This window comes from Balaenoptera borealis, assembly GCF_965194805.1.
Source record: "Balaenoptera borealis genome assembly, chromosome: 13".
Taxonomy (NCBI): domain Eukaryota; kingdom Metazoa; phylum Chordata; class Mammalia; order Artiodactyla; family Balaenopteridae; genus Balaenoptera; species Balaenoptera borealis.
This window is the reverse complement of record NC_138870.1, coordinates 59949830-59976311: the sequence shown is the minus strand read 5'-3', so window position 1 is coordinate 59976311 and position 26482 is coordinate 59949830. Positions and strand designations below refer to the sequence as shown.

Sequence of the window (26482 nt, the reverse complement as noted above, 5' to 3'; positions counted from 1 at the left end):
CAGCTTGACTTACGTGAAATTGGCTTGATTTATTTTTATTCAAAGTCAGTGACAAAGAATCAAGACTGTGCAGAAAACTGAATTTTACTAGTGGAAAAACAGAGGAAAAAGTTTTAGAAGGAGAAACCTGAGTGCAAACACAGAAAACAAGGATGTCACGATGTCTTTATGCACATCTTTTAGCAAAGCTTTTGGTGCTAAAGTGTCTCCTTAGGGATGCCTTGTTCTCCATCAGGATGAACTCAGCCCTGCATGAGGCAAAATGTATGCACAACCATCCTTGTCCCAGGAGATCCTTTATAATCCAAAGAGGACCCTGAGCCCTCTTCTTCAAAGTTCAGCCATGTCCCTTCCTGTAGAAATTCTCCCCTTGTTCTAAGACACACACAGACAGTGTTCATCCAAGACAGCTTTTAAAACTCTCCTGTCTCTCCCCCAGAACAAATACCTGAACTCAGATTTCTATTTCTTTTCTGAATAAGAATAGCCACTTGTTGAGCTGGACTTGAAACAGTGATCCTCAGGTAGCCAACACATTGCTTTCTGGCCACTCTGGCAGTGGGTCACTCTGCCCAGATCAGTCTCAGAGAAGTGCCTCATTACCTGCCAAATAAGTGCTGGCCGCACTATCCAGGTCTCACTGGTAGATATTTGACCTATTGTTTCTATATCTGGACTGACTAACCAAGTCTTCATAACTCAGCCATTGAGGCTTAAACTGTCTTAGATACCTTAGGGTTTTCCTGCATTGGCCACAATGTACTAGTGAAGCAGTCTTTGATGGTGAGTAGATAGAACGGGGTTTCTAATGCTGCTTTTTTAGGGTTTTTTTGGTCATTATCTATTTTGACTCAGTTACCATGCCTGTTTATTAACGAAACTGATTTCTTAGCTCCAATCTTAACAAGCAAACCAACAACAACAACAAAAAAAACAGAAAACCTGAAAAAGAGACAAAAAGAAAATCTTTAGGACATAACCCAGCTTTCTAAATATGTAAATCGAAACATTATCTGTAAGCATAGACCCTTAGAGACAAAGGAAGCCTTAGGTATCACAGAGGCTGACCTAATTCCCTTTATAAGTGAGAAACTGGAGCCCAGTAGGGTTAGTTGACTGTTCTATGGTTAGAAACTTAGTTATTTATAAAGATTCTGACTGGAATATAGATTTTGGGTTTTAGTGCTCTTACAACTTTAGCATATTCCTTCCTCCTGATTATCAAATAAAGGTTTTGTCTAGGCTATGAGTTGATTTAAAAAGTCTTTAAAAATGTAAAGATCATGAATAGTAGTGTGTGTTTGCTTGTTTTGTTTTTTATTTTGGTATTTCCTGTTAAAGGAGCTGGTCTACATGCTGTGCAGCAGATTCCAAGAGGCAGTCTCTGAGCTAGTGTAAGACCTAGTGGTCTACCTAGAAATAGCCCAGTAGATAGAGGTCATAAGAAGTAGATGGGCTACACATAGCACTCGAATATAACAGAGGCACAAGGTTTCACTTTTTAATTGTGATTTACTTCTGGACATATCTGTAGAGCAAGAGATAGATTGAGGCTAGGTGTTATGAAAGTGATGAAGAGTATACATGTGGGGGAGAGAAGAACCAAATTATGCAGAATGGGTAGCCCAACCCATCATAATGGGCCCTAGGATATTTTCCTCAATATCCCGTTACTAAATAGTCAGTCAAAATAAAGAATCTCTGGAAGACTCTATAGACTATATACTTCCTGGGAACAAGGAGATAGACTTGATATGGAATATTAGAAACTAGACTTATTTTATTTTCTTAGTTTAAATTTTTGTTTGTTTTGGCAAATGTATAGACCTATGTAATCACTATTACAATCAAAATGCAAAGCATTTTTATTAACTCATAAAAGTTCCTTCATATCCCTTTGCAGTCAGTTCCTTCTTTCCTTCATACTCTGCTCAAAGGCCACACTGCTCTGATTTCTATCATCATAGCTTAGATTTACCTATTCTTCTTTATTTATTTCCCAAATGGATACTTTTTAAAATTGAAATATAGTTGATTTACAATGTTGTGTTAATTTCTGCTGTACAGCAAAGTGACTCAGTCATGCATATATATTCTTTTTCATATTCTTTTCCATTCTGATTTATCACAGAATACTGAATATAGTTCCCTGTGCTATACAGTAGGACCTAGTTGTTTATCTATTCTATAGATAATAGTTTACATCTGCTAATCCCACACTCCCAGTCCTTCCCTTCTCCACCCTCCTCCCCCTTGGCAACCACAAGTCTGTTCTCTATGAGTCTGTTTCTGTTCCATAAAAGTTCATTTGTGTCATATTTTAGATTCCACATATGTTATGTCATATGGTATTTCTCTTTCTCTTTCTGACTTACTTCACTTAATATGATAATCTCTAGGTCCATGCATGTTGCTGCAAATAGCATTATTTCATTCTTTTTGATGGCTGAGTAATATTCCATTGTGTGTGTATACACACACACACACACACACACACACACTACATAGTCTTTATCCATTCATCTGTCAATGGACATTTAGGTTGTTTCCATGTTTTGGCTATTGTAAATAGTGCTGCTATGAATGTAGGGGTGCATATATCTTTTTGAATTGTAGTTTTGTCCAGATATATGCCCAGGAGTGGGATTGCTGGATCATATGACAACTCTATTTTTAGTTTTTTGAGGGACTTCCATACTGTTTACCATAGTAACTGCACCAACTTACATTCCCACCAACAGTGTAGGAGGGTTCCCTTTTCTCCATACCCTCTCTGGCATTTGTTTTTTTGTAGACTTTCTAATGATGACCATTCTGACCTGTGTGAGATGGTACCTCATTGTAGTTTTGATTCACATTTCTCTAATAATTAACAATGTTGAACATCCTTTCATGTGCCTGTTAGGCATCTGTATGTCTTCTTTGAAGAAATGTCTATTTAGCTCTTCTGCCCATTTTTTGATTGGGTTGTTTGTATTTTTTGTTGTTGAGTTGCATGAGCTGTTTGTATATTTTGGAAATTAATCCCTTGTGAGTCGCATGGTCTGCAATATTTTCTTCCATTCCATAGGTTGTCTTTTCATTTTGTTTATGGTTTCCTTTGCTATGCAAAAGCTTGTAAGTTTGATTAGGACCAATTTGTTTATTTTTGCATAGATTTACCTATTCTTGAATGCCATATGAGTGGAATCATACAGCAATCACCCTTTTGAATATGGTTTATTTAGCTCAGTGTAATGTTTTTGAGATTCACTCATATTGTTGAGTCTATCTGTTTGAGGAACTTAGGCTTTATAATTTAAATAATTAAACTGCCATAAAAACATGCTTTATGATGCTACCTTCAGGTATAGAACACAAAATATGCAAATCAAAGATCACATCATGGGTGAAACTACCAGTCCTTCTAAGCTTTTTAGAATAATTGGTGTTTTAAAAGCCTATTTCATTTCTTCCATCCAACGTCCAATATATCATCTTCAAAAAATATAAAATTGGAAACATTATCTGGACAAATAATACCTCAATAGAATAGAATGTAAGTGCCTTGAAGGCAGGAATTTTTGCTTGTTTACATCCTTGAGGTATCTCAAGGTCCTAGAACAGGGCCTGGCACAACAGTAGGTACCCAGTGGATATTTGTGGAATAAAAAACATCAAGAAAAGGGATTTTCTGTCACTGATCTTTTTCATTTTCAGATTCTCAGTCCTGGGGATGCTACCATTAACCCCTATATTGCTGTGAATATCTTGATTGCTGTGGGTGCTATCATCATGATTCTGGGTTTCCTGGGATGCTTTGGAGCCATGAAAGAAAACCAGTTCATGCTTGTTTTGGTGAGTTTTCCCAAAAAATCCCAATACCCAACCTTCAGACTTTAAGGATTATCTCCCATCCCCATTGTCTGTCAAAAGGACTTGCCAAGACTGATGACACTCTCTCACTTTTGTTTAGAGGATTTGGTTGTGGAAACTAATATATTTATCTTAGATTAGAGGATACTGTGAGAGAAGACAAATTTTAGTTATTCATTCAGTCATTCATTCAATTACTAAGTACCTGCTATGTGCCAGATACTGTGCTAAAAGATACATAGATATGAGAACAATTAGAACCCATTAGGGAAGATTGACAAGTAAACAATTAGCAACAGTGAAGGTGGCCCAAGAAGAGAAGGGCAAGGATAGAGAAGGGAACTTTCAAGCCAGAAGCAGAAGTGAATAAGGTGTTTGTATGGGTGAGGGTGTGATGAGCTTTCCAGGGAGAGGACCTGGCAGTACAATGCTAACATGTTTGGGGAACTGCAAAGCCTTGGGTATGGCTAGAGAGTGCAAGGGCTATTTTCAGTAAATAATGGAAGATGGGTCTGGGTGTGGGCTACAGTCAAATCACAGTCCCTGCTACGAAAATTGTAAGGGTGTGAGATAATCAAATTTGTCCCTTAGAATGCGTCAAGGATAGATTGGGTTGGGATAACCCACAGATATTCACTTTTAACACATATACAGTAGAAAACAATAAATGGGTATAGAAAAAAATATTAGAAAAATTCATCAAGTATTTACTAGATAGAAATCTGACATGAGTTTATCAGAGCTCATCGAAACTTGTTTCTCTGATAAAAGTAGTATTGTGTTAGTCCCTGAACAAATAATTTTTAACTGATGGTTGATTATGAGGGAAGGTAAAGATAGAGTTTTAATGGGACTCTAATAGCATCCCTGGTAGTTGCTTTTTGATTAATAAGGCCTCATTTGCAATTTGGGGAATTTAATTACTTGCAGAGCTTATTTTAACAAAAAAACTAATTTGTGGGATCCTCCAAAAGTAGGAGTCAGTAGATCTGAGGCAGATTTCAGGACTCTATATTTATAACAAGACCCCAGGTGATTCTAATAGTGGTAGAGACGTTGTTTTGTATTCAGTTCTGAAGTTTGTCTTGAAGTTTGACTTTGTGTTTGATGAAGGACGAGAAAGATCATATGCAAATAACTTCATCTAAGTTTTCAAACTTCCCTCCATTCAACATCATACCGATGCATACAGTCCTATCAGTCGATTTTAGTTTTAACCATTTTCCTTAGTCAGTCTTTGGAGAAAATGTTTCTGAGTAGTAATGACCCCAACTTTGATTCTTGAGGCAAAAGATGGAGTAAATGAAGAGCATGGTTAATACTCCAACTGTAATATGATCCCAACTGCAGAAAGAAGTATGGTGCCAAAATGCCCCTAGATGTTACTGAATGTACTGGGGGTAATATGTATTCCTCTTCTTTTCTTTCAGTTTTTCATAGGATTGATTCTGATCCTACTTCTGCAAGTGGTGGCAGGTATCCTAGGAGCTACTAACAAATCTAAGGTGTGTACACGTATGATACTTAATAATCTTGGAAAAGTCTGAAAAATTGACATGCTACCTTCTGGCATGAATAATTTAACAATACTTTTCAATTTTCAGACTGAACGTGCTCTGAATGAGACTCTCCAGACTAATGTACATCTTTTGAGTGCAACAAATGAAAATGGAAAACTATTCCAGGAAGCCTTTTCTGAAATTCAAGAAGAGGTAATTAGAATTTGTAAGTTATCTGGAGAGTTGGACATAGTTCTCTGTTTACTTAATTTTTAACAGGTGTATTCTTTAAAGATTGAAAAATGTCTCTCCCTTCTGCAGATTTTGACTGATTATTCTGTCACTATGCCATAAGAAAAATCCAGGAATATTTCTAATTTTTTTTCCACCTTCTTACGAAGTTCTGAGGCAGCTTAGGACAGAGATTAAGAAGATATGTTTATGAAAGATTAAGCCTCGATTGAGCCAGATCAATAAGGGTTTTAATATTTACCATTTAGAAGGATAGTGTGTTTGGGATGCTTGGAGTTTCTCTCTCTCTCCTTCTCTGCCTCCATGCCCACCCTTCTCTCATAAAATTAATTATAGCTATCATTTATTGCTACTTAGTATGTACCAGATTTACATGCAGTAGCTCATTTAATTCTCACAACAACTCTATGAGATGGATAATATCTTTATCCTCATTATCTTTATTAGACAGATGAGGGGATTACGACTTCAGAGGTCTGACAGCTAACAAGTGATGGGGTTGGAATTTGAATGCAGATCTGTCTGACTCACTAATTCTTTTTAATCAGTACAGTAGCCTTTCCCGTATATATGTATGCATGTATTTACTTTGGCTACTTCACTGTCTTCAGAGTAAAGTCAAAATTTGGGCAGGTATTGAAGGTATTCTACTATCTGGATCCTACCTAATATTTTAACTTTACTAAACACTACTCCATGAAGAAAGCACTCTAGTCCAGCCAGGTATGTTTTCTCAGGATCTCTTAAACAAATCTGCCTTCCTGCCTTTGCATCATTCCTCATCCTTGGAATGTACTTACTACTTTTCTTTCTTTACAAATACTACATGTGCTTTGAGGTTTGACTAAAGTATTGCTCTGTGAAACTCCTCCCACCCACACCTTCTTTACTCAGAATTTCCATCATATTAACTACATGTAGCATTTATTTCACGTATGTCATAGAAATCCTCCTAATCTTAGAGGGGAGCTAGATTTTACAGGACATTTAACCTGACTTCTCATTAATTGAAGTATTTTATGTTTATGTTCATCCACCCTCTAATTAAATATTAAAGAGCTGAAAGTTTGCACAATTTTGCCCATTCCATCCCATTCCCTTTACATCTAAGTCTGATGATTAATGTGTTCTTTCTTAATTTGAAACAAAATCTTCCTTCCTAGAATTTATATCATTTAGTCTTAGTTCTTCCTTCTGGAATTTCAGAGGAAAAAGAAAATCTACTTCTAAATAGTGCAATTTTTTTTTGAAAATGGCTTCTTGTATGACTTCTAAAAGCTTTGACTTTGAACTTGTTTCTTGAACTATTTATCAGATGACATTTTTCCCAGAGTATTTCCCAGAGTACTTCCCAGAGTATAGACCCCAGCTTGTAAAAATTCTGCTTAAAGCATCATTTCCAGGAGCTGAAACCTGATATGAGTTAGTCTCTGTTTAACTTCCTCTGTGTTGTGTTTTTCCTAGCTCCCCCAGAGCTGTATTCCTTGATCCTCTCTCCTCCAGGATTATTCCCACTTTAGAGTCCAGATTAATCCACGTTTAAAAGCAGGAGAATTTAGGCAACTCAGTTTCTCCACTGGGTGGGACCAAGCATCCTTAATCTTCCCTGCTTGCTAATCTAGGACAAAATGTACTACAGGTAACCAGTGGGTCTCTGGGTTGGGTCCTGCATCACACTTGTTGCACGTTGTCCCTGGTATCCAAGGTCTTAGTGCCAACCATAGGGTTTTAAATGTTCTGTTTGATGTAGCACAATTCTGAATTACTTCTGCTCTTGTACACAAATTCTGTGCCTGAAGCTCCTTGGGTTCCCAGGTTCTCTTTTATTGTCTATTCTGTTTTTGTTTGTTTGTTTGTTTTAAATGTATATCCACAAGGATTTTCTTTTCTTTTTTTTAGTAATGCCTCTTTGGAAAAAGAATCCTACCCCAAACTCTGGCTGGGTGACCTGGGGCCCCATCACACATAGACCATTTGTAGATACTAAGTGGCTTTCTTTTTGGTTTTCAGGGAATTCCCACAGAAATTCTCTGCTAACGTACTAGTGGAATGTGCCTCTCTTGAATTCTTAGTGATGACTACTTGTCTAGAGATTGTTGTATCATTCGCTGAACAGTGACTTGTTCATCCAACTGCTATCACACTTTCAATGCATCCTGACCAACCTCTTCCCCACCTGCTCCCACATCTGATCTGGTGACTAGATATTATACCAAGTTTAGCCTTTCTACCTCCTGCTCTGTCTTCTGTAAGTTTATCTCTATACCTCCCTAAGGAATACTGTATTCCAAAAATGGATTGATCTGTGAGTGTATAAAGTGGGACATATTCTTTTTCATCTGGAGTGTCTGTATCAATATCATTCAATATTATTTAATCAGAAAGATTGAGCAATTAATTATGTCTACCATGGAAACAAGAAAGGAGGTTGTTTCAAGATTACTCTCTTTGCTAATATTGATTGACCTTGAGACCATCAGAAATCTCCAGCTCTTTGTCTCGTGAATGTCTAATGAGTCATACGTTTGTGCAAGTAAATCTTTGAGCTAAAGCACAAGACTTTATATCTGCCACAGTTGAACCTGTTAGTTTAAGTCCATTGTTTGAACTACTTTTGGAACTCCATTTTGTTCTCCAATGTATTAATCATCACTCCCAGCTCTGTATCAACTACAGAGTTGAAAAGATACTTCCTATAACGTTATCTAAAGTACTGATATCAATGTTGAACAGATCACGTTCATGTGAGAGCACAAAGGAAACAACAACAATAAACACAAAACAAAAACAACAATGATAACAGTTAACATGTGTTGAGCACTTTCTATAAGCTGGGCATTGGGCTAAACACTTCATATCTTCACATGGGTATTCTATTTTTATCTTTCCAACAACTCTATGAATTAGATACTATCATTAGCGACTATTATTATCTGTATTTTACAGATGAAGAAACTGTGGCACAGAGAGGTTTAAGTAACATGGGTAAAGTGGTCACCCAGCAAGTAAGTGAAAGTCCTTTCAATAGCCTACCATTGCAATGCATTTGAGCCTTAGAAAAACACCCAATCTTGGTTCTATTTTCTTCAATTTTTTTCTACCTTTCTGCATGAGAAGTTTTCTCTCTAATTAAAGCAAATAGGACAAGATGAGATAATGACCTCTCTCTTTCATCTAATAGTATTATGTGCCATTACTCTGAGTCATTGGGCTTATCCCTTTCTTGTTTTACTTAACCAAACATGACCACAACTTTCCTTAGTGTTTCCCCATGTTTTGGTTTATTTTGAGCCTTAACCTTCCTGACATTATTCTAAGAGTTTCATTCATCATTTTCACCCCTTAGCTGTTTTACAGATGTCCGTGTAAAATTCAGTCTCATGGAAGGCCCACTAAGCATCTTCTCTAGCCTTTGAGATGCCTCTCATTCTTTTCCCCCTCTCCTCCAAAAGTGATCAAAGGTCATGAGATAGAAATTTCACTTTTTAAACCTCTCATCTTTTTTGAGTAAAAGTTCTTTAAAGAGACCTTGACTCTCTCATGAACTCTCTGGAAGCTTCTTTTCTAAGACCTAAGAAGCATAAATCTGATTCTGCCCCTCTCTTTTGTCATTAAAAACTAGAAGGTGAGTTTTTTATATTCTCTCCAAGTTCTTCAGACTTTTGCATCTGAAACTCTATTTTTTCCTTCATTAATATGAAGACCAAAATGGAAGATTCCTTCATTTTTGTTTCTTCATTCAGGGAGTTAGGTGAGGTGACTTACACGATATTCTAGTATAAGAAACATCTTAATAGTGGTTTCAGAAGAATGTGATTCAATGTATTGACAATGTTTTTGTCTTCTCTTGTGACTTTTTCATATCTACTTTTCATCAAACAGTTAAAATGTTGTGGTTTGATCAATGGAGCTTCTGATTGGGGAAATAATTTTCAATACTATTACAAGTCATGTGAATGTCCAAGTGCATCAGATTCTTCTTGTACAAAGTATGATGGAAAAACTATTTACAAACAGGTGAGAACAAATCAAATTTGGCACAGTAAGTGCTTCTGGTTTTTTTTTTTTTCCACAATGAAAGTCTTTACAAAATATTAAATTGCAGCAATTACAATGGGAATCATGATATAAAAGTCCCAGGAATTTCCCAAATAAAAAAGAAATCCTTATTTAAAGATAAAAGTAGATATAAAAAATGAAAGTATTTTATTTCTTCTCTGAGTCTGGCATCATTTAAATTCAACTTTAGTAGATCAAAGAAACATTCTACTGCAACGGGAGGCAAAGTACAAGCTAACAGATAAAAGTTTATTTTGTCCTCTCTTTGGTGACTTTAATCATTATTCTCCTCTATTTTTCTATTTTAACATAGGCCTTAGAAATCTATATTTTCACTTTAATTTTCAAAGTAAAGCTTTCTTTTTCTAATCAAAGTTTCTCTTTCTCAAGTAATTGTGTTGGGTGTAAAGAAATAACTTGGGCTTTAGAGGTTTCTGCTCTGGTTGTTAAGTGTACCTACCAATTTGCCTAATTATTGCTCCAATTGAGAAGTTGCCTCATGTCTTTAAAGTCAATTGAAAAACTTGGGGGACTTCCCTGGTGGTCCAGTGGTTACGACTCCATGCTTCCACTGCAGGGGGCACATCCCTGGTCTGGGAACTAAGATCCCGCTTGCCACTTGGCACAGCCAAAAAAAAAAAAAGAAAAAGAAAAACTTAGGTTTGTCTTTCATGTGTTGTAGATGGCATATTTATGTCACTTGTGAATGTTAATATGTGGATGTTATATTTCTTATTATTGCTTAATTCATCAAATATTTATTGACCACTTCCTATGTATTGGCCTTTTACCAGCTGCTGGAGATCCATTCCTAAATAGGGTGCAATGTCTGCACTCACAGAGTGAATGCTCTAATAGGGAAGAGAGAGAGAAAGATAATTAGGCAACTTCAATCCAATGAACTATTGGTATTTCTTGGATAGGACCAGGCACAAGATACGATGAGACCCCATTTAACTTAGTCTTTGGGGTTCAAGATACAGCTTCCTGCAGGACATGATATGTCTCTTACCATAGGGCGTTACATAATTTGTTCCTTCTGCCTGGGAGGAAAGTGTACAAAAATGACAGTTGATATTAATGTTTCATTTATTTGCTGTTATTCTTCACTGCCTACTAGGTGTCAGACAGACCCTTGCTGGAATCAGACGTGCTTGTGGACCCTCTAGGAGATTATAGTCTAGATGAGAGAGAGATACATGAAAGCTATTATAGTTCAGTGAGTTAATTTCTATAATCCCTAAAGAGTATTTTCAATCTAGCATTGGTTTAGTAATGGCTACTTAGGTTAATTATATATTAGGAAATAGAAAGTATCTCAGGGGAAACGTCTCACCTGTTGACTATCACATCCCTTTTACTAATTTTATCAAAATAATGGCGACTGTTCTGAAGGGAAATTGCTGTTACTAGTATTTAAAGTAACACATGGGGGAGAAGTTATCTACCAGATTACAGAGCTACCATGTCTTTTCATCATCAAAGTAATATCACTCAAATTTTTCATTATTAATTTTTATATTCCTCCCTGCTCTCCTCTCTATGTAATTTTAGTGACACAATATCCACAAGGAGGAGGGGAAGTAACTGTGGTGTAAACAAATATAGTTTCCACTTAGGATAATGAGGAAATTAGTAAATTAAATTGTAGATTGCTATCTGTGTCCTGTTAAAGATTCAACTCAAAGATGTGTTTCCACAGGATAGATTTTGAAACGCCCTAGCATTATCCTGAAAAATAATAGATATTCCCTCCAAATTCACACATAATTCAGCTGAAGATAGACTTATAGCTGCACCAGTTTCCCAAAAGGAAGATCATAAATTCATGAAAGACTTCCATCTGCCTTGTGTCACTTGCAAGAAGTCTGGAAAAATAAGAAATCTGGAATGGCCATAATTCACATTTCTTTTTTCCCCTCCCTTTTGCCAAGATAACCTGGTTATCTAGAGGGGGAAGGGGGGAGAAAACCCCTAAAATATAATGAATGTGACTCAGTAGATACCATTAATCTCATAGTTAATCTTAGATGATGTAATAATTTCCTCTAATGTTTACCACTTTGGATCAGATGAGAATGGAGAAACCCATTACATTCAGGAATGAAGGGGAAGAGACTGTCTTAACCTCACGGAGAACTTTTATTTTATTTAACAAATAGCAATATTTTGTTAGCCCTTTGCACATATAAGACCATCATAGGGAGGATATATTTTCTGGCAATACGGACAATAACACTATTACATTGTATATTATTTTTCCATTTTTAAAATTATTCATATAATTTACAATTGTTGAAATTTTTAGGTCTGGTCTAAAATATGTTAAGCTTGAAATTTCATGCCGGTTTGAATAAATTTTTTAAAATGTGGCAAAGAGACAAATTTCTAAAGTCTATTTTTTGTCTAAACTAAGAGCATAACAGTGGACATAATGATTTTTTTTTCCTTTTTAAGGTAAAAATAACCCTGACACATATTAAGGGATTTTTGAAAAAAACCTTCTTTTAAAAATGAAAATGTAGGGACTTCCCTGGTGGCTCAGTGGTTAAGAATCCACCTGCCAATGCAGGGAACACGGGTTCGATCTCTGGTCCAGGAAGATGCCACATGCCATGGAGCAACTAAGCCTGTGCACCACAACTACTGAGCCTGTGCTCTAGAGTCCGCGAGCCACAACTACTGAGCCCATGTGCCACCACTACTGAAGCCCGCATGCCTAGAGCTTGTGCTTCGCAACAAGAGAAGCCACTGCAATGAGAAGCCTGTGCACCACAACAAACAGTAGCCCCTGCTCGCTGCAACTAGAGAAAGCCCGTGAACAGCAACGAAGACCCAACATGCCAAAAAATAAATAAAAATTTTTAAAAAAATCTTTTTAAAAAATGAAAATCTACACTATAATTAGCTGAAACCTCAACCAGGGAACTCTCTGCTGCAGGTTACAAACCTAAAAAATACACAGTCAAGGTGATAACAGCTCTAAAATGAACAATCAGAAGTTAGGATAAAATGAGTATTTATAACTAAATAGCCCTAGATTCAGTAATTAGGTAGTTGAAGCAAAACTTTGTTCCTCAAATGCTTCCTAATGTATGAACAAACCACAACACTTATAACCTTTCGGAGGCGGGAAGGAGCTTGGAGTGGCCGGAATAATCCAGTTCCTTTCTGTTGAGTATGTTCCTTGATAGCAATGTAAAAAGTTAACCCAATAAATAAAAATTTGTACTGTACTAAAATAAGGTCAAAATTTGACTAAAAGTAATTTTTTAATGTTTTTAACAGTCATGCTTTTCTTTGCTAAGAGGCTTATTTTCAAGACGTCTTTCCATAGTTATTGGGCTAGCGTTTGGACTTGCAGCTGTTGAGGTATAGTATTATCTTGCATTATTAATTCTTTGTTTATTCCCTTGTTTGCTCATTAATTTTTCTAACAAATATTTATGAAGAGCCAAATAAAAACCAGGTGCTTCAGAAAAGCACTGGGTACCAAGTGCCCAAGGCCCAGCATCTGCCTCTACTGGCCTTGGGTCTGGGGAGGGGATTATAGTCTTAGGAAATTGGCAGGGCAGAAGCTGTTATTTCTGAATGATCTCTCTCCTGGGGGAAGAAGTTGAATTAATTTCCACACAGTTCTTAGTCCCAGATATCCTTTTCCCATTGAAAACTAGCACAAGGGTTAATGTTTCCTGAAGTTAGAAGAAGCACCAAACAAAACGAAAACACAAGCTTTACAAGTTTTTATCTCTCTTTCTGATTTTGAAACAGAAAATAAAAACCGAGCTCAAGAGTGTGGAGAACTGTTTTCCTGCTATTCTAGTCTAGAGAAACCTAACAAGTTCTAAAAACTAGACAGTTGACTTTGATTTTCTCACTGTGAGGACTATGGACTCACTTGGAGAAGTTTTTAAGGACACTCTGCTTGAGGTTTCTGCATTTACTCTCATCAATTTGATTATTGACTTTGAAAAAAAAAATCCTGTATAGGATTTTTATCTTGCTAGACTCTTCTGGCATGGTGTTTTCAGAACCTGAAGGATTTTTTTTTTTTTTTTTAAACGTGGCCTGAAATTCTTTGCAAAAAGATGAAATAAAACTATTTCAGGGAAGTGTTTTTGTAATCACCCCAGATCTTGCTAATTTAGATATCAAGTGAGTCAAATTCACTCACCAGTCCACGTCAGGGCATTGGCAAGAATCCTAACGATGTGAGGTGTCTCCCTAGTTAATGCCTCTGCGGGCTGGTTTGCTCAGCTAAGTGACTTCTACTTCACTCTCATGAAAATATTGTACAATGTTCTCCTTGGGTTTTCTGGTAGCTTTTACCTCTTACTTGTGCCACATCACTGTCAGAGAGTAATTTTAGCTGAGATTGAAGCAATTTAGTGTCCTAAGTGGTCATTTAGGTTACCGGTGGAATTTCTCAGCCAACCATAAGAGAAAGGGCTGGAACTATGAGCAGCAAATTGGGCTATTAAGCATGACCTCCTTGTAGCCCAAACGAATAGGTCCAAATATGAAGCATTTTCTGTTGGTAGATGCGGCTGTCTTCCTTTATGTCTGATATATGACCAAAGTCAAATGGTGCTGTGTATTAGGTCTGTTTCTCTCAATTCTACCCATTGTAAAATGTCCTTTGTTTCTCTGCTTTGTATTTTGGGTTTATGCTAATTTAGAAATATGAGTTAATGGCTGTGGATGTAAGTGAGCAATCACACATATGTACTCACACATCCATAAACTAAAACACACACATATGTTGGTAAACTAGACTTTAAATGAGCCAGCTTTAAATGAGGTATTCAGGGCTTCCCTGGTGGCACAGTGTTTAAGAATCTGTCTGCCAATGCAGGGAACACGGGTTCGAGCCCTGGTCTGGGAAGATCCCACATGCCATGGAGCAACTAAGCCCGTGCGCCACAACTACTGAGCCTGTGCTCTAGAGCCTGTGAGCCACAACTACTGAGCCCATGTGCCACAACTAATGAGACCCTTGCGTCTAGAGTCCATGCTCTGCAGCAAGAGAAGCCACTGCAATGAGAAGCCTGCGCACCGCAACCAAGAGTAGCCCCTGCTCACCACAACTAGAGAAAACCCACATGCAGCAAAAATGACCCAACACAGCCAAAAATAAAATAAATTTATTAAAAAAAAAATTGAGGTATTCAATGTAAGTGTCAATATAAGTGTCAGATTCCATCTTAGACTCAAATTCAGACAATTGACTTTGGCCACAGCCCACAGATGCTTTTAAGAAGCTTCTCAAAAGCAAAGCCGGGGAAAAAAAGACATAATCAGCTGGGAAGATTGATGTCTCTCATATCATAGCCAAAGACATTGCCAAGAATCTAAAGACATCTGATGGAAAATAAGATTACAGGAGGAATAGCATTTCAGTATTTTATGAAATTGGTATACTCCATGTGTTTGTTATATATTTAGATATTCTATTGGTTGTTCTAAAGATATACATATATATATATATATGAAAATACCTTACTGAAAACCTTTCATAGAGGAATTTTTAGGTATAGAATTTACATGGTAATATCACAAAATATAACCATTTCAAGTTATGCCAGTTAAGTGTGATTTCTAGACTTTTTGTAGATACGATAAATAGTTGGTTCAAAGAACTGTTTGAAATTTTTTTTTCATTCACTCTCTCAATAGAAAATCTGCCATCTCTCTGGGATTTGAAGAGAAAGAAAAATCATTTTGTATTCCCTCTCATTTTTACTTAAAAAATAGCTCTGAAAATAGTCTTTTGATAGCTATTCTATAAAAACGTATCCAAAAAATGTCCATCAGTCTGTCTTACAGTCTTAATACTAGTTGCCTAACACTTAGGCCCGTCCACATTCTCTGTTCCCCCACTTCAAATTCAAGAAAACATAAAGATATATAGACAGAAAAATACTTCTAATAAATATTTTTAAGAAGCAAACAGAAGCAAATATCTCCCTGCAGAAAATACATTTAAACTATCTCCATAGAAAAATATTATATGAAGAAAACCACCCTCTGACGTTTACACCTTTGGCGTTAGTCTGTTTAGGCATAGGCTCTGATGGAATGGCCAATAGTTATTGTCAAGGCTCTGTTAAGAACATATACCTGAGGAATTCTTCTCAAGTAGGATGCTAGAAATCTATGCAAAATGCTTTATTTTGTAAGAAAATGTTATCTGTAGACACTGGAATTCTCATTTTTCTGCATTAACCAGACTATCATATCTCTCCTTATTTGACTACAGCAACTTACAAGCACAAAAAATGATCAGCACTTTCTCTCCTCACTTTAATTAAGAAAAAAAAAAAAGCCATTGACACTGATAGTCACCACTTTGTAGGATAAAAGTTATCCTGACAGGAGGTCCCAGGAATGGACCCAGGAATGGTCCCAGGAATGGAGCAGTTAAAAGAGAGAAAAAATAATTTTACATTTTTTAGATGGCTTCAGAATATGGGGAGCACGTGTACCTTACTTAGCAAGTTTATCCTGAGTCTTAGCATTCACTACTATAAGATGAATCCCTTTTAATTATTACCTATTTTTACAAACAATGATACATTTTCTTTTCAGAGGCAGCGAAATGCAAGAAAGTATGGTATTAACCATCTAGTCTGCTGACGCATGCTGAGCTTCTATTTCAAGGATGAGACAGTGAAAGATGATAGCTGCCTTATCCCACTGTTTTGCCCATTTTCTTTATTCTTTCCTGATACTCATCTCCCAGACTTAAGGCTTGGGACCAAAGCAAAAGACTAAATTGTAACATTTTCTCCGGTCATTCAAAAAGAATGACTTTTAGAACATTCTGAATGAAAGTCATTATTTTTGCAAAGAATTGATGTCAGTATTTTTTTTTTTAAGATTTTTTGATATGCACTATTTTTAAAGTCTTTATTGAATTTGTTACAATATTGCTTCTGTTTTATGTTTTGGTTTTTTGGCCACGAGGCATGTGGGATCTTAGCTCCCCGACCAGGGATTGAGCCCGCACCCCCTGCAATGGAAGGCGAAGTCTTAACCACTGGATGGCCAGGGAAGTCCCTCAATTTTTTTTTTTTTTTTGAAGGAAAAAATATTGGGCAGCAGTTCTCATTTGAAAGGCATTTCCGGGAAAGAATTAGTCAGCAGGACATCTCCGTACAGATGACTCAGCATAAATGGCATCTCATCCTCTCCCTGACTCCCCTCAGAGGAGGCTGGTGGAGAGGAAACTTTCTATCTGCAATACACACAGGTTCTGTCATTTCTACATCAAAGCCACAGCATGCCACTCACCAGCTTCAGAGCCGATTAGGGCAAGTGCTGGGGTCCCTCATTCTTGGGAGAGCCACTTAATGAGATGGAAATTATGCCCCAGATTTTCAGCTGTACATGTTCACTTCAAAGGAAATTCCTGAATGATGCCATTCCCCTTCAATTTAGAAGCTTTTTAAGAAAAGAGTTCCTTTTCCTTTCATTCCTCTTGGCGATGCCTAAAAATATGGCAAGAGAAATTCTAGACTCCTTGATTTTTATGTGGATGATCTAAACCAGATGATTATAAGCTTTTCATAGAAGCAGTAGGCATCTTTAGACCCAGAGGCCTGAGTTCCCCAGAGTTCCATGGCCATGCCCTACAGAGGGGTGTGTGTATTCCAAAAGGGTGGGTTGCTCCAGTGCCAGCTGCTACTGCACAATCAGATAGGGCCAGTTAGAGGCAGATTGCTAGCTGAAAACCCTGATTGAAACACAAAAATACTGAGTGTTTTCTGAATGTTAGAGTGTCTCATTTCCCAGGAAGAGAGATGACTTAGATAAATAACATTACAATTGTCAGTAGCCAGAATCTTTTCATATATAATGTTCTTTTTATTTATAATATCTCTAGTGTTTTACTTTAAATTCCATGTTAATCCTGTTATTTTATTTTCTAGGTACTTGGTCTGATATTTTCTCTTGTCCTGTACTGCCAGATCAGGAAGAAATAAGTCTGTGGATATGTCAAGTCATCATCGGTCAAACCCCTTTAAAATTTTGCTTCGGATTTGTAACTTTAAATATATGAGTGCTGTGTTAAGAGCAGCTGTCCTATTAAAATGTGTCATTTAGCTAGATCACAGAGATCTTCCAGTCATATTGAACATATTTTAGATTTCAGGGACACAGGAAAATTAGATGAATGTGCATTTTTCCTCAAAATAAAAGTAACATTGTTTACACTGATGCTTTTTCCTGTCTGATCATTGTGTTCAGGTGGTACTGTGCTTAAAGCATTCATCTGGAGCCACCCAGTGGAATAATAATCTCTAAGTAACAGGACCATAGTTAGTTAAGGCAGTGCGTCTAGGCTTTTCAGAAGCCACACTCTGTCTTGCATGATGTATCAACCATTGGTGGTAAGATCGAATTAAGCCTCATGTTGGAAGGTTGAGAGTGGCCCAGCTAAAAGAGTCACCGTCTCTTGTCTGTTTATGCCAGTGTCAACTAATGGTGTTTCTTTTTCTCTCTGTTGTGAGGACAAGAAGATCTGAATGCTGCCTTTCCAGCCATTGAATCTCTGGTACGTCTCTGAATCTTCCTCTGGGAAATAGTTATAAGTGCTTTTCTCTTTGTAGCTCTCACAGGCACTTTTACATTTTACTTTATATCAAGGTATACTATACACACAATAAAGTGAACAAATCTTAAGTATTCACTACCTGGATAGCAAGCGCTGTCCAGATCAAGATATAGAGCATTTCCAGCACACCAGAACACCCCTTCATGTTACCCCCCGGGGCGGCTGGAGTTGGAGCTAGGAGTTAGGTAATTTTCCCAGAGCCAAACCGTAAGTAATCGGCAGAACTGGGATTCAAACCTTGACAGTTGCCTCTCAAACCCTGTCTGTGGATCATGCTCTATTTGGCTTTCCCAGAATATGTCTGTTAATAAACGTGCCATATTTTATTATGATTACCTGTTTATGTATTTGCCTCTGTGAGTATACTGCAACTCCTTGAAGACATCGATTGTTTCTTATTTGTCTTTATGTCCCTAGTACCTATCCCAGGGCTTGGCACATAATAGGCACTCAATAAATTGTAGCTAAAAATAATATTTAGATTTATTGAGAGCTTACTATATGCCTAAAAATATTGTAAGTACATTGCATAGAGTAACTCATTTAATCCAGAATAACCCTCTTAGGTTAGTACTATTATTAGACCCATTTAACAGAGGAGGCTACCAGGGTCTAATGAGATTAACTACCTTTTCTTGGGTCATGCAGCTGGTAAGTAGAGGAGTTGTGACTGAGTCAAGTGACTCAAAACTTGTGTTCCTTATGTTGTATCATTTTGCCCTACCTTACAGAGTGTTTGGAAGAAATAGATTAGGAAATGAATATGAACATGCCTTTTGCATAGTCAGGCACATATTAAGATAGTTCGTGGTAAATATTTTATGGTATCAATGATGTAAAGAACTGTGTCAGTCAGGGTAGGCAGAGAAACAAAACCTCTCTAGCCATTACAAATAATGGAAATATAACACAGGGAACTGCTGTTTTAGTTAGCTCAGGCTGCTGTAACAAAATATGACAGACTGGTGGCTTAAACAACAGAAATGAATCTTCTCACAGTTCTGGAGGCTGGGAGTCCAAGATCAGGGTCCTGGCAGATTCAATTCCTGGTGAGGGCTCTCTTCCTCGCTCGCAGACAGCCACCTGCTTGCTTCGTTCTCACAAGACAGGGAGAGAGAGTGAGCTCTCTAGTGTCTCATCTTAAAAGTACAGCAATCCGATCAGATCTGGGCTTCACCCTTTGACCTCATTTAACCTTAATTACTTCCTTATTCCAAATACAGCCACACTGAGGGTTAGGGCCCAAACATATGAATTTGGGGAGCAGGGGGGACACAGTTTAGTTCGTAGCAACTGCTCGCACGGGTAGGTGATGGAAGAAGGAAGAAGTCAAATGCGACGGCAAGGTAAACCAGAGATTAGCAACAGTAGGGAGTTGCTACCACTTGGAGGCCTGGAGGGACAGAGAAAATGTTACCAGATACCAGGATCTAAGGCCACCTGGTGGAAGATGGAACCATGGCAGGGACACAGAAGAAGGACTGTCTAGCAGGAATGGAAGCCATGAAGGTGACTCAGTGGCTACTGTCAGAACAGAGAAAGAGAGACGTGCCGTGGTTTCTTCCTTCTTCCCCTCTCCAATCTTCTGACAGTGCCTTCCATTGGCTGACCTCACCTGGACGCCAGAAAGCAAGGGAGCCTGGGAAAGGCAGTTTCCTCTGATGCAAAGCAAAGCTGAGATAGGCAAGGATTGGACTAAGCAGACTGGGAAGACTGCCATAGCAATTTGAGATTTAGAGAGCAAGCACACAGGTGTTGAGCTTTTTGATTAAAGGGTATGAAAATTGTGGAAAGTATAACTAAGATTTAAAATTTTCGTGTGAAATTATATGAAGTTTCCTGGATTCTTTCTGCTTTGATGAATATTCAAAGCAATTTAGAGATAGAGAGGACTTTAGAGCAGTTGTTCTTACCTGGGTCCATTTGCCCCTCAGGGGATATTTGACAATGTCTGAAGGGTGGTCACAGCTGGGGTAGAGGGGCAGTGGTACTGGTATCTAGTGGGCAGAAGCCAGGGATGCGGCTAAACATCCTACAGAACATCTCTTTATCTACCATGTCTACCATGTCACTCTGCCTTGTTGATACTTCTATTGTATCTTCTTTCTTCCTCTTCCCCTAATCATGGCCCTGGTTCAGGTCATCATCATTTCTCTCTAAGATCATTGCAACAATCTCTTGATGAGTTTTTCTACTTTATACTGTCTTCAAATCCATTGCCCATTTTGCCAGAGGAATGATATTTCTAAAATGCAGATGTTATCATGTTATATTACTCGCTCACAAGTTTGGAATTGACTACAAGGCTCTTAGTAAGAACTAATCCCCCTCTTCCTGGCTCATCTCCAGACACTGCTCCACTAGCACCTCATGAGCCTTCAACTTTCTTTTCTTCTGTTATCTCTTCATATCTTTGCCATGCTGCTCCCTATGCCAGGAATGACCTTGGTAATCATTTGGTTGGATTCCTTCAAGGTCTGGCTCAAATGTCAGTGAAGCTTTTCTGGATCTATCAGGACTGAATTAATTTTTTCCATTCATCTGCATTTTCCCATAGCACTTTATATTTAAATATCACTTATTCTAATGTATTTTGCCTAGTTTTTTTTTTGTTGCCTCCATTTTATTATAAGCTTCTTGGGTGTTCCTGAGCCCCTAAATTGAATTTGTTCCCCAGACCCTGGCAAGGTACCTAGAATATATTAGAGGCGCATTAATAATACCTGGTCCATTTGAAGAAAGTTATCCATTCTTAGTTTATAAAGATTTTTCATAGATTATCAATATTTTTATTTATAGTAAAAATATTTAATACATATAGTATTATATGTATTATATGTCAGGTAATGCTCTAAGGAATTCACATGTATTAACTCATTCAATTCTCACAACAATTCCATTATTAAAATTATTATCCTCATTTTATAGGTAAGGAAACTGAGCCACAGGGAGGTTTAGTAAGTTGCCCGAAATTCATGGAGCCAGGATTCAAATTCAACTACCCTGACTCCACAGCTTACATTCTTAAAACACAACACTGTAGTATATCTCTTGGAAAAAAGCTGATTTGTTAAAGAAACAGTTTTAGATTCTTTCCAGAGTAGCTAAATTGCTGAGGGTAATACCTGCACATCAGAGTATGTTGACATATTGCCATAAACCCAAATTGAGTGGTCTCCTTTCCTTCAGCCTTATGCTTTGTGCACACCCCCATCATAACATGTATCACTCTGTATTTCAAGCCTTTGTTTCCATGCCTGCTGCTTTTGTCTTTTTGGGAACAATTGAGGCAAGAAATGTGTCTTTTTTAACTTTATGTACTACCCACAAGTAGTATGGTACCTTCTGACAGATGCTTATCCAACCAATGTTTATTAAATGAAAGAATAAGAAATAGTGCTTGCATTTTTAAAGACATTAAAATCGCCATATCCATAAATGAAAGTTGACAGGTCCTATGACTTACAACCAATTAACCTGACTCCAAAAGATACCTGAAAATGAAAATATCCTGTCCTTTTTTCCTGAGAAGAGTTGTTTAGTACCACTTTGATCTCCTCTTTCTATTACACTAGGTGGTGGATAAGAGCTATAGAATCTGGAATCAGATTTGTTCAAGTTCCAATCATGGCTTAACTATCTAGTCATTGAGTGATCTTGGACATATTACTTACTTTCTCTGTACCTCATCGGAAAACCAAGGATGAAAAGAAATCTCTATAGGGCTGTTGTGAGATTAAATGAGGCAATCAATGCATGCAAAATATTTAGAACATATACTACAGTTAGTACATAATAAAGTTAGTAGCTGTAATATCACCATCATTTTAAGAATAAGTAGACCTAGCATTAGCATTTAAATACTCACTTATCGAGTTTTGGTTTTGATTATGAAGCTTCTTTACACTTCAAAGAAAGTTTGGGGCCATCAAGGAATTCATCTTCAAAGATCTGAATTTTTGAAATGGATTTTGACACCAGCTCCTCCACAGAATGATAAATCTGCTCAGACTCTCTTTCCAAGACTGCTATCCAGAGATTATGTTAAGTTATGGAACAAAAAGACAGAAAAGGAATAATGAGCCAGGAAGTGAGCCGCATGGAATGACAGACAGTAAATGAAAAGGGATGTAATCCAGGAATCATCGTGATGTTAAACAGCACACACCAAATGGAGAGAAAGCTCAGTCAGCTTTGCCGGTAAGGTGAGACCCACATAAGTCATGTCTATTTAATACAATCTGAGCATCAGTTGCAGCAAAGCCAAGAGCAATAACTAAACGAGGCGAACATGACATTGCACCTGGCTCATGATATCTCCAAGAGTAATTTGTGACATTATTTCAAGTGATTCCAACAAAACATGTTCTCTGCAGAAATTGTGATTTTGGAAAACAGATTAAGGGTCATGGCAAAATTTGAAATGGAAATGGTCAGGAATGTTATAAATATGCAAGAAATCATTAATAAGTTCATAACTGGAAGCCGTCATAACTGGCAATCGGACCTCTTTTTTTTAATAACCAAAAAAAAAAAAATTCTTAATCTAGAGACAGTCAAGTCAAGAAAACTAAGCCCAATAAGTACTCAGAAATAAAATGAATATCAAATGTGTATAATGAGCATTAGGATGCGGTGAATACTTGTTGACCTGGGAAAAGCAAAGTCTCATGGGTCTGGCAGCTGGAGCTGTCAGGCTGTGGGCCTGGCTTTGTGCGATGCTGGCTAAACCCCCAATACCTTTTTTATCCTCATTAATTATCCCTCAGTGGTTTAAAATTCTGGACTTTGGAAAGTACTTTCCAAAGATCTGAAAATCCTTAGATAGAAAGAGCAAATTTCTGATGGAAGAACCAACTTTCCTGGGAAGAATCCAGCCATAAAAAGTCTAAAAATATCTTGGAAACAGCATATATTTGAAACATATAAAGCAGAAATTCTATTTCCCTACTGCTCAGATTACTCTTACATGTAATTATCCTATATCTTTATGGTTGGTAGTAATGTGTGTCCTGGTTAAAGAACTGAGAAACTTGTATTTTTTAATTCAGGGAAGGGGAAAATGAAGGAACAATGTTGGGATTATGAGACTACTAAGTCTCCAAAGAAAAATAACTGCTTTTCTGAGATGGCTGCATTTAAACTGCAGTGTTGGATTACCTGTTGTGAAAAAAATGTTGGTAAGACCATTTAAATTCTTTGGGTAATTTACCCAGTCGTCCTAGGAAAAGGAAAGACCACATTGTGCAGAGGAGGAAATTGGGGCAGGCACCAACATCTATTTAGAAGATGCCAGCTACTTGCCAGGTTCAAGGCTAGGCACTTTACATACTTTATTCCAAGTTGATATCTCAATACCAATGCCTGGCTCCTATCCCTAGAGATTTTGAATTAATTGATGATTATATGTGCTGTGCAGTTGAGAACCATGTGTTTAGACGAGTCCAGTGAGAACCAGTTTCTGCTCCACAGTACCTATTTTTGGTGTGCTGTTGAATTTCATAAATTTTCTCAAACGTGTTCCCTCAGAGCACCTGCATGCCACCTACAATAACGGGATCACCTTGAAACACACCCAATCATTCTTAAATATTTTCTACTCTTGAACTTCATAAATTCAATATTAGGCCTTCCATAGATTCCATCTCATCCTTATTTCAGAGTGAATTTGGGGCAGCTGATCAAGTTCGGCCTTCGTAAAGACTGGCTCTGATAATTCATAGCTATTATCTCCCCAGTGTTCTGGAGCATGGAAAGGACTCAAGAGTCTTGCATTGAAAGCAGCAAACATTATTCTTTCTTCTACTGTCTAATGTGGAATGACTGTCTTTTAGTCTTGAGTCTCTGCCTCAGGTGTGCCTGTGGAGTAAGATGCAACAGCCTGTGTTATAAAGCCTCCAGCATTTGGCTTAGGGTGGGCTAATGGCACACACTTTTCCTGAGATTAGAACTGCACCTCTTCAACCCACCCCAGGTCTCTTTGCTGAGGCCTACATGGTCCGAAGACTTGCATGAATCCACCCATGTGCACAGTTCTGCCTCTATGAAACAGCCACTAGCCTGTGGACAAAATTGCCAAAAGTAGGAATCACCTGCCAAGGTCAAGTTGCAGCAGTTAAATTCCAATCACACCATGGTAAACCCCCTCTTGGAACAGTGTAAGTCAGGCTTTATGATCTGCCAAAGGGTCATTCCCTCCCCACACATTCAAGTCCATTGTCCATGAGTCCAAGCCCTGCAAGAATACTCTTAACGTGTTATTTGGGTCTATAAATTCTACTCTCAATTTTATTTCTGTGTCAAAGCACATACACCAAAAGTTGGGTTTGAGATAACACTTCACAAACTATAAACTTCGGCCATGAAGTGAGCTATCTGACACACTTGCTGGCTTCCAAAGGGGAAAAGGAGGAATTAAGCCCAGTTTATTCATCTCCAATTTACCATCAGATGAATCCCTCTACCGCCCCTGGGGAGGGGAGGCTCCTAGGATAGTTTGGTGTTGAAGAGGGGCTGAGAAGGGCATGAAGAGAGCCTTCCAGAGTTAAACTAACAGAGCTCCCTGAATATGGAAGAAATATCACATATGGGGAAGAAGAACTCCCTAACAATGCCCATTTGAAAGAATATTTATTTTTAATTTTTATTTTTTTTAGGCTTAGATTCTTTATTTCCAGTTTTATTAAAGATATAATTGACATACAGCACTGTATAAGTTGAAAGAATATTTGTTTTAAAATTGCATTCTTTGATAGGGGGACCTTCAAGCTGGTGGAGGAGTAAGACGTGATCACCTTCCTCTGCACAAATACATCAGAAATACATCTACATGTGGAACAACTACAGAACACCTACTGAACGCTGGCAGAAGACCTCAGACCTCCCAAAAGGCAAGACACTCCCCACGTACCTCGGTAGGGTAAAAGAAAAAAGAAAAAACAGAGACAAAGAATAGGGACGGGACCTGCACCTCTGGGAGGGAGCTGTGAAGGAGGAAAGCTTTCCACACGCTAGGAAGCCGCTTCACTGGTGGAGACGGGGGGTGGGTGGGGGGGAAGCTTCAGAGCCACGGAGGAGAATGCAGCAACAGGGGTGCGGAGGGCAAAGCGGAGAGATTCCCGTACAGAGGATCGGTGCCGACCAGCACTCACCAGCCCGAGAGGCTTGTCTGCTCCCCTGCCGGGGCGGGCGGGGGCTGGGAGCTGAGGCTCGGGCTTCGGTCGGGTGGCAGGGAGAGGACTGGGGTTGGTTGCGTGAACACAGCCTGAAGGGACTAGTGCGCCACAGCTGGCCGGGAGGGAGTCCGGGAAAAAGTCTGGAGCTGCAGAAGAGGCAAGAGACTTTTTCTTGCCTCTTTGTTTCCTGGTGCACGAGGAGAGGGGATTAAGAGTGCCGCTTAAAGGAGCGCCAGAGACGGGCGCGAGCCGCAGTTATCAGCGCGGACCCCAGAGACGGGCATGAGACGCTAAGGCTGCTGACGCCGCCACCAAGAAGCCTGTGTGCGAGCACAGGTCACTCTCCACACCGCCCCTCCCGGGAGCCTGTGCAGCCCGCCACTGCCAGGGTCCCGTGATCCAGGGACAACTTCCCCGGGAGAACACACGGCGCGCCTCAGGCTGCTGCAACGTCATGTGGGCCTCTGCCGCCGCAGGCTCGCCCCGCATTCCAATTATGACTATCATACCCTCCCCCACCACCCCACGCCTGAGTGAGCAAGAGCCCCCTAATCAGCCGCGGCTTTAACCCCGTCCTGTCTGGGTGGGAACAGACGCCTGAGGGCGACCCACACGCAGAGGCAGGGCCAACTCCAAAGCTGAACCCCGGGAGCTGTGCGAACAAAGAAGAGAAAGGGAAATTTCTCTGTGCAGCCACAGGAGCAGCGGATTAAATCCCCACAATCAACTTGATGTACCCTGCATCTGTGGAATACCTGAATAGACAATGAGTCATCCCAAAATTGAGGCGGTGGACTTTGGGAGAAACTGTAGACTTGGGGTTTGCTGTCTGTGACTGATTAGTTTCTGATTTTTTTTTTTTAAAGTCTTTACTGAATTTGTTACAATATTGCTTCTGTTTTATATTTTGTTATTTTGGCTGTAAGGCATGTGGTATCTTAGCTCCCTGACCAGGGATCGATCCCACACCCCCTGCATTGGAAGGCGAATTCTCAACCACTGGACCACCAGGGAAGTCCCTCTGA

The 26482-nt window shown here is 38.6% G+C and overlaps 1 protein-coding gene across 11 annotated transcripts in view; it reads left to right on the top strand.

Moving 5' to 3' along the window:
* The window catches only part of TSPAN8 (tetraspanin 8), a 249805-nt gene extending 224508 nt beyond the window's left edge, over window positions 1–25297 (top strand). For 2 of the 11 annotated variants that reach the window (XM_082351719.1, XM_082351721.1), the window contains exons 7-13: window positions 3700–3837; window positions 5286–5360; window positions 5460–5567; window positions 9489–9623; window positions 12954–13037; window positions 17597–18222; window positions 22179–25297. In XM_082351719.1, the coding sequence (XP_082207845.1) occupies window positions 3700–3837; window positions 5286–5360; window positions 5460–5567; window positions 9489–9623; window positions 12954–13037; window positions 17597–17650 (594 nt within the window). In that variant the 3' untranslated portion in view covers window positions 17651–18222; window positions 22179–25297. Of the gene's footprint in view, window positions 1–3699; window positions 3838–5285; window positions 5361–5459; window positions 5568–8552; window positions 8612–9488; window positions 9624–12953; window positions 13038–17596; window positions 18453–22178 lie in introns of those variants that run through there. The other 9 variants (XM_082351723.1, XM_082351722.1, XM_082351725.1 and 6 more) reach the window with 9 other exon arrangements.
* The last annotated feature ends 1185 nt before the right edge of the window (window positions 25298–26482 follow it).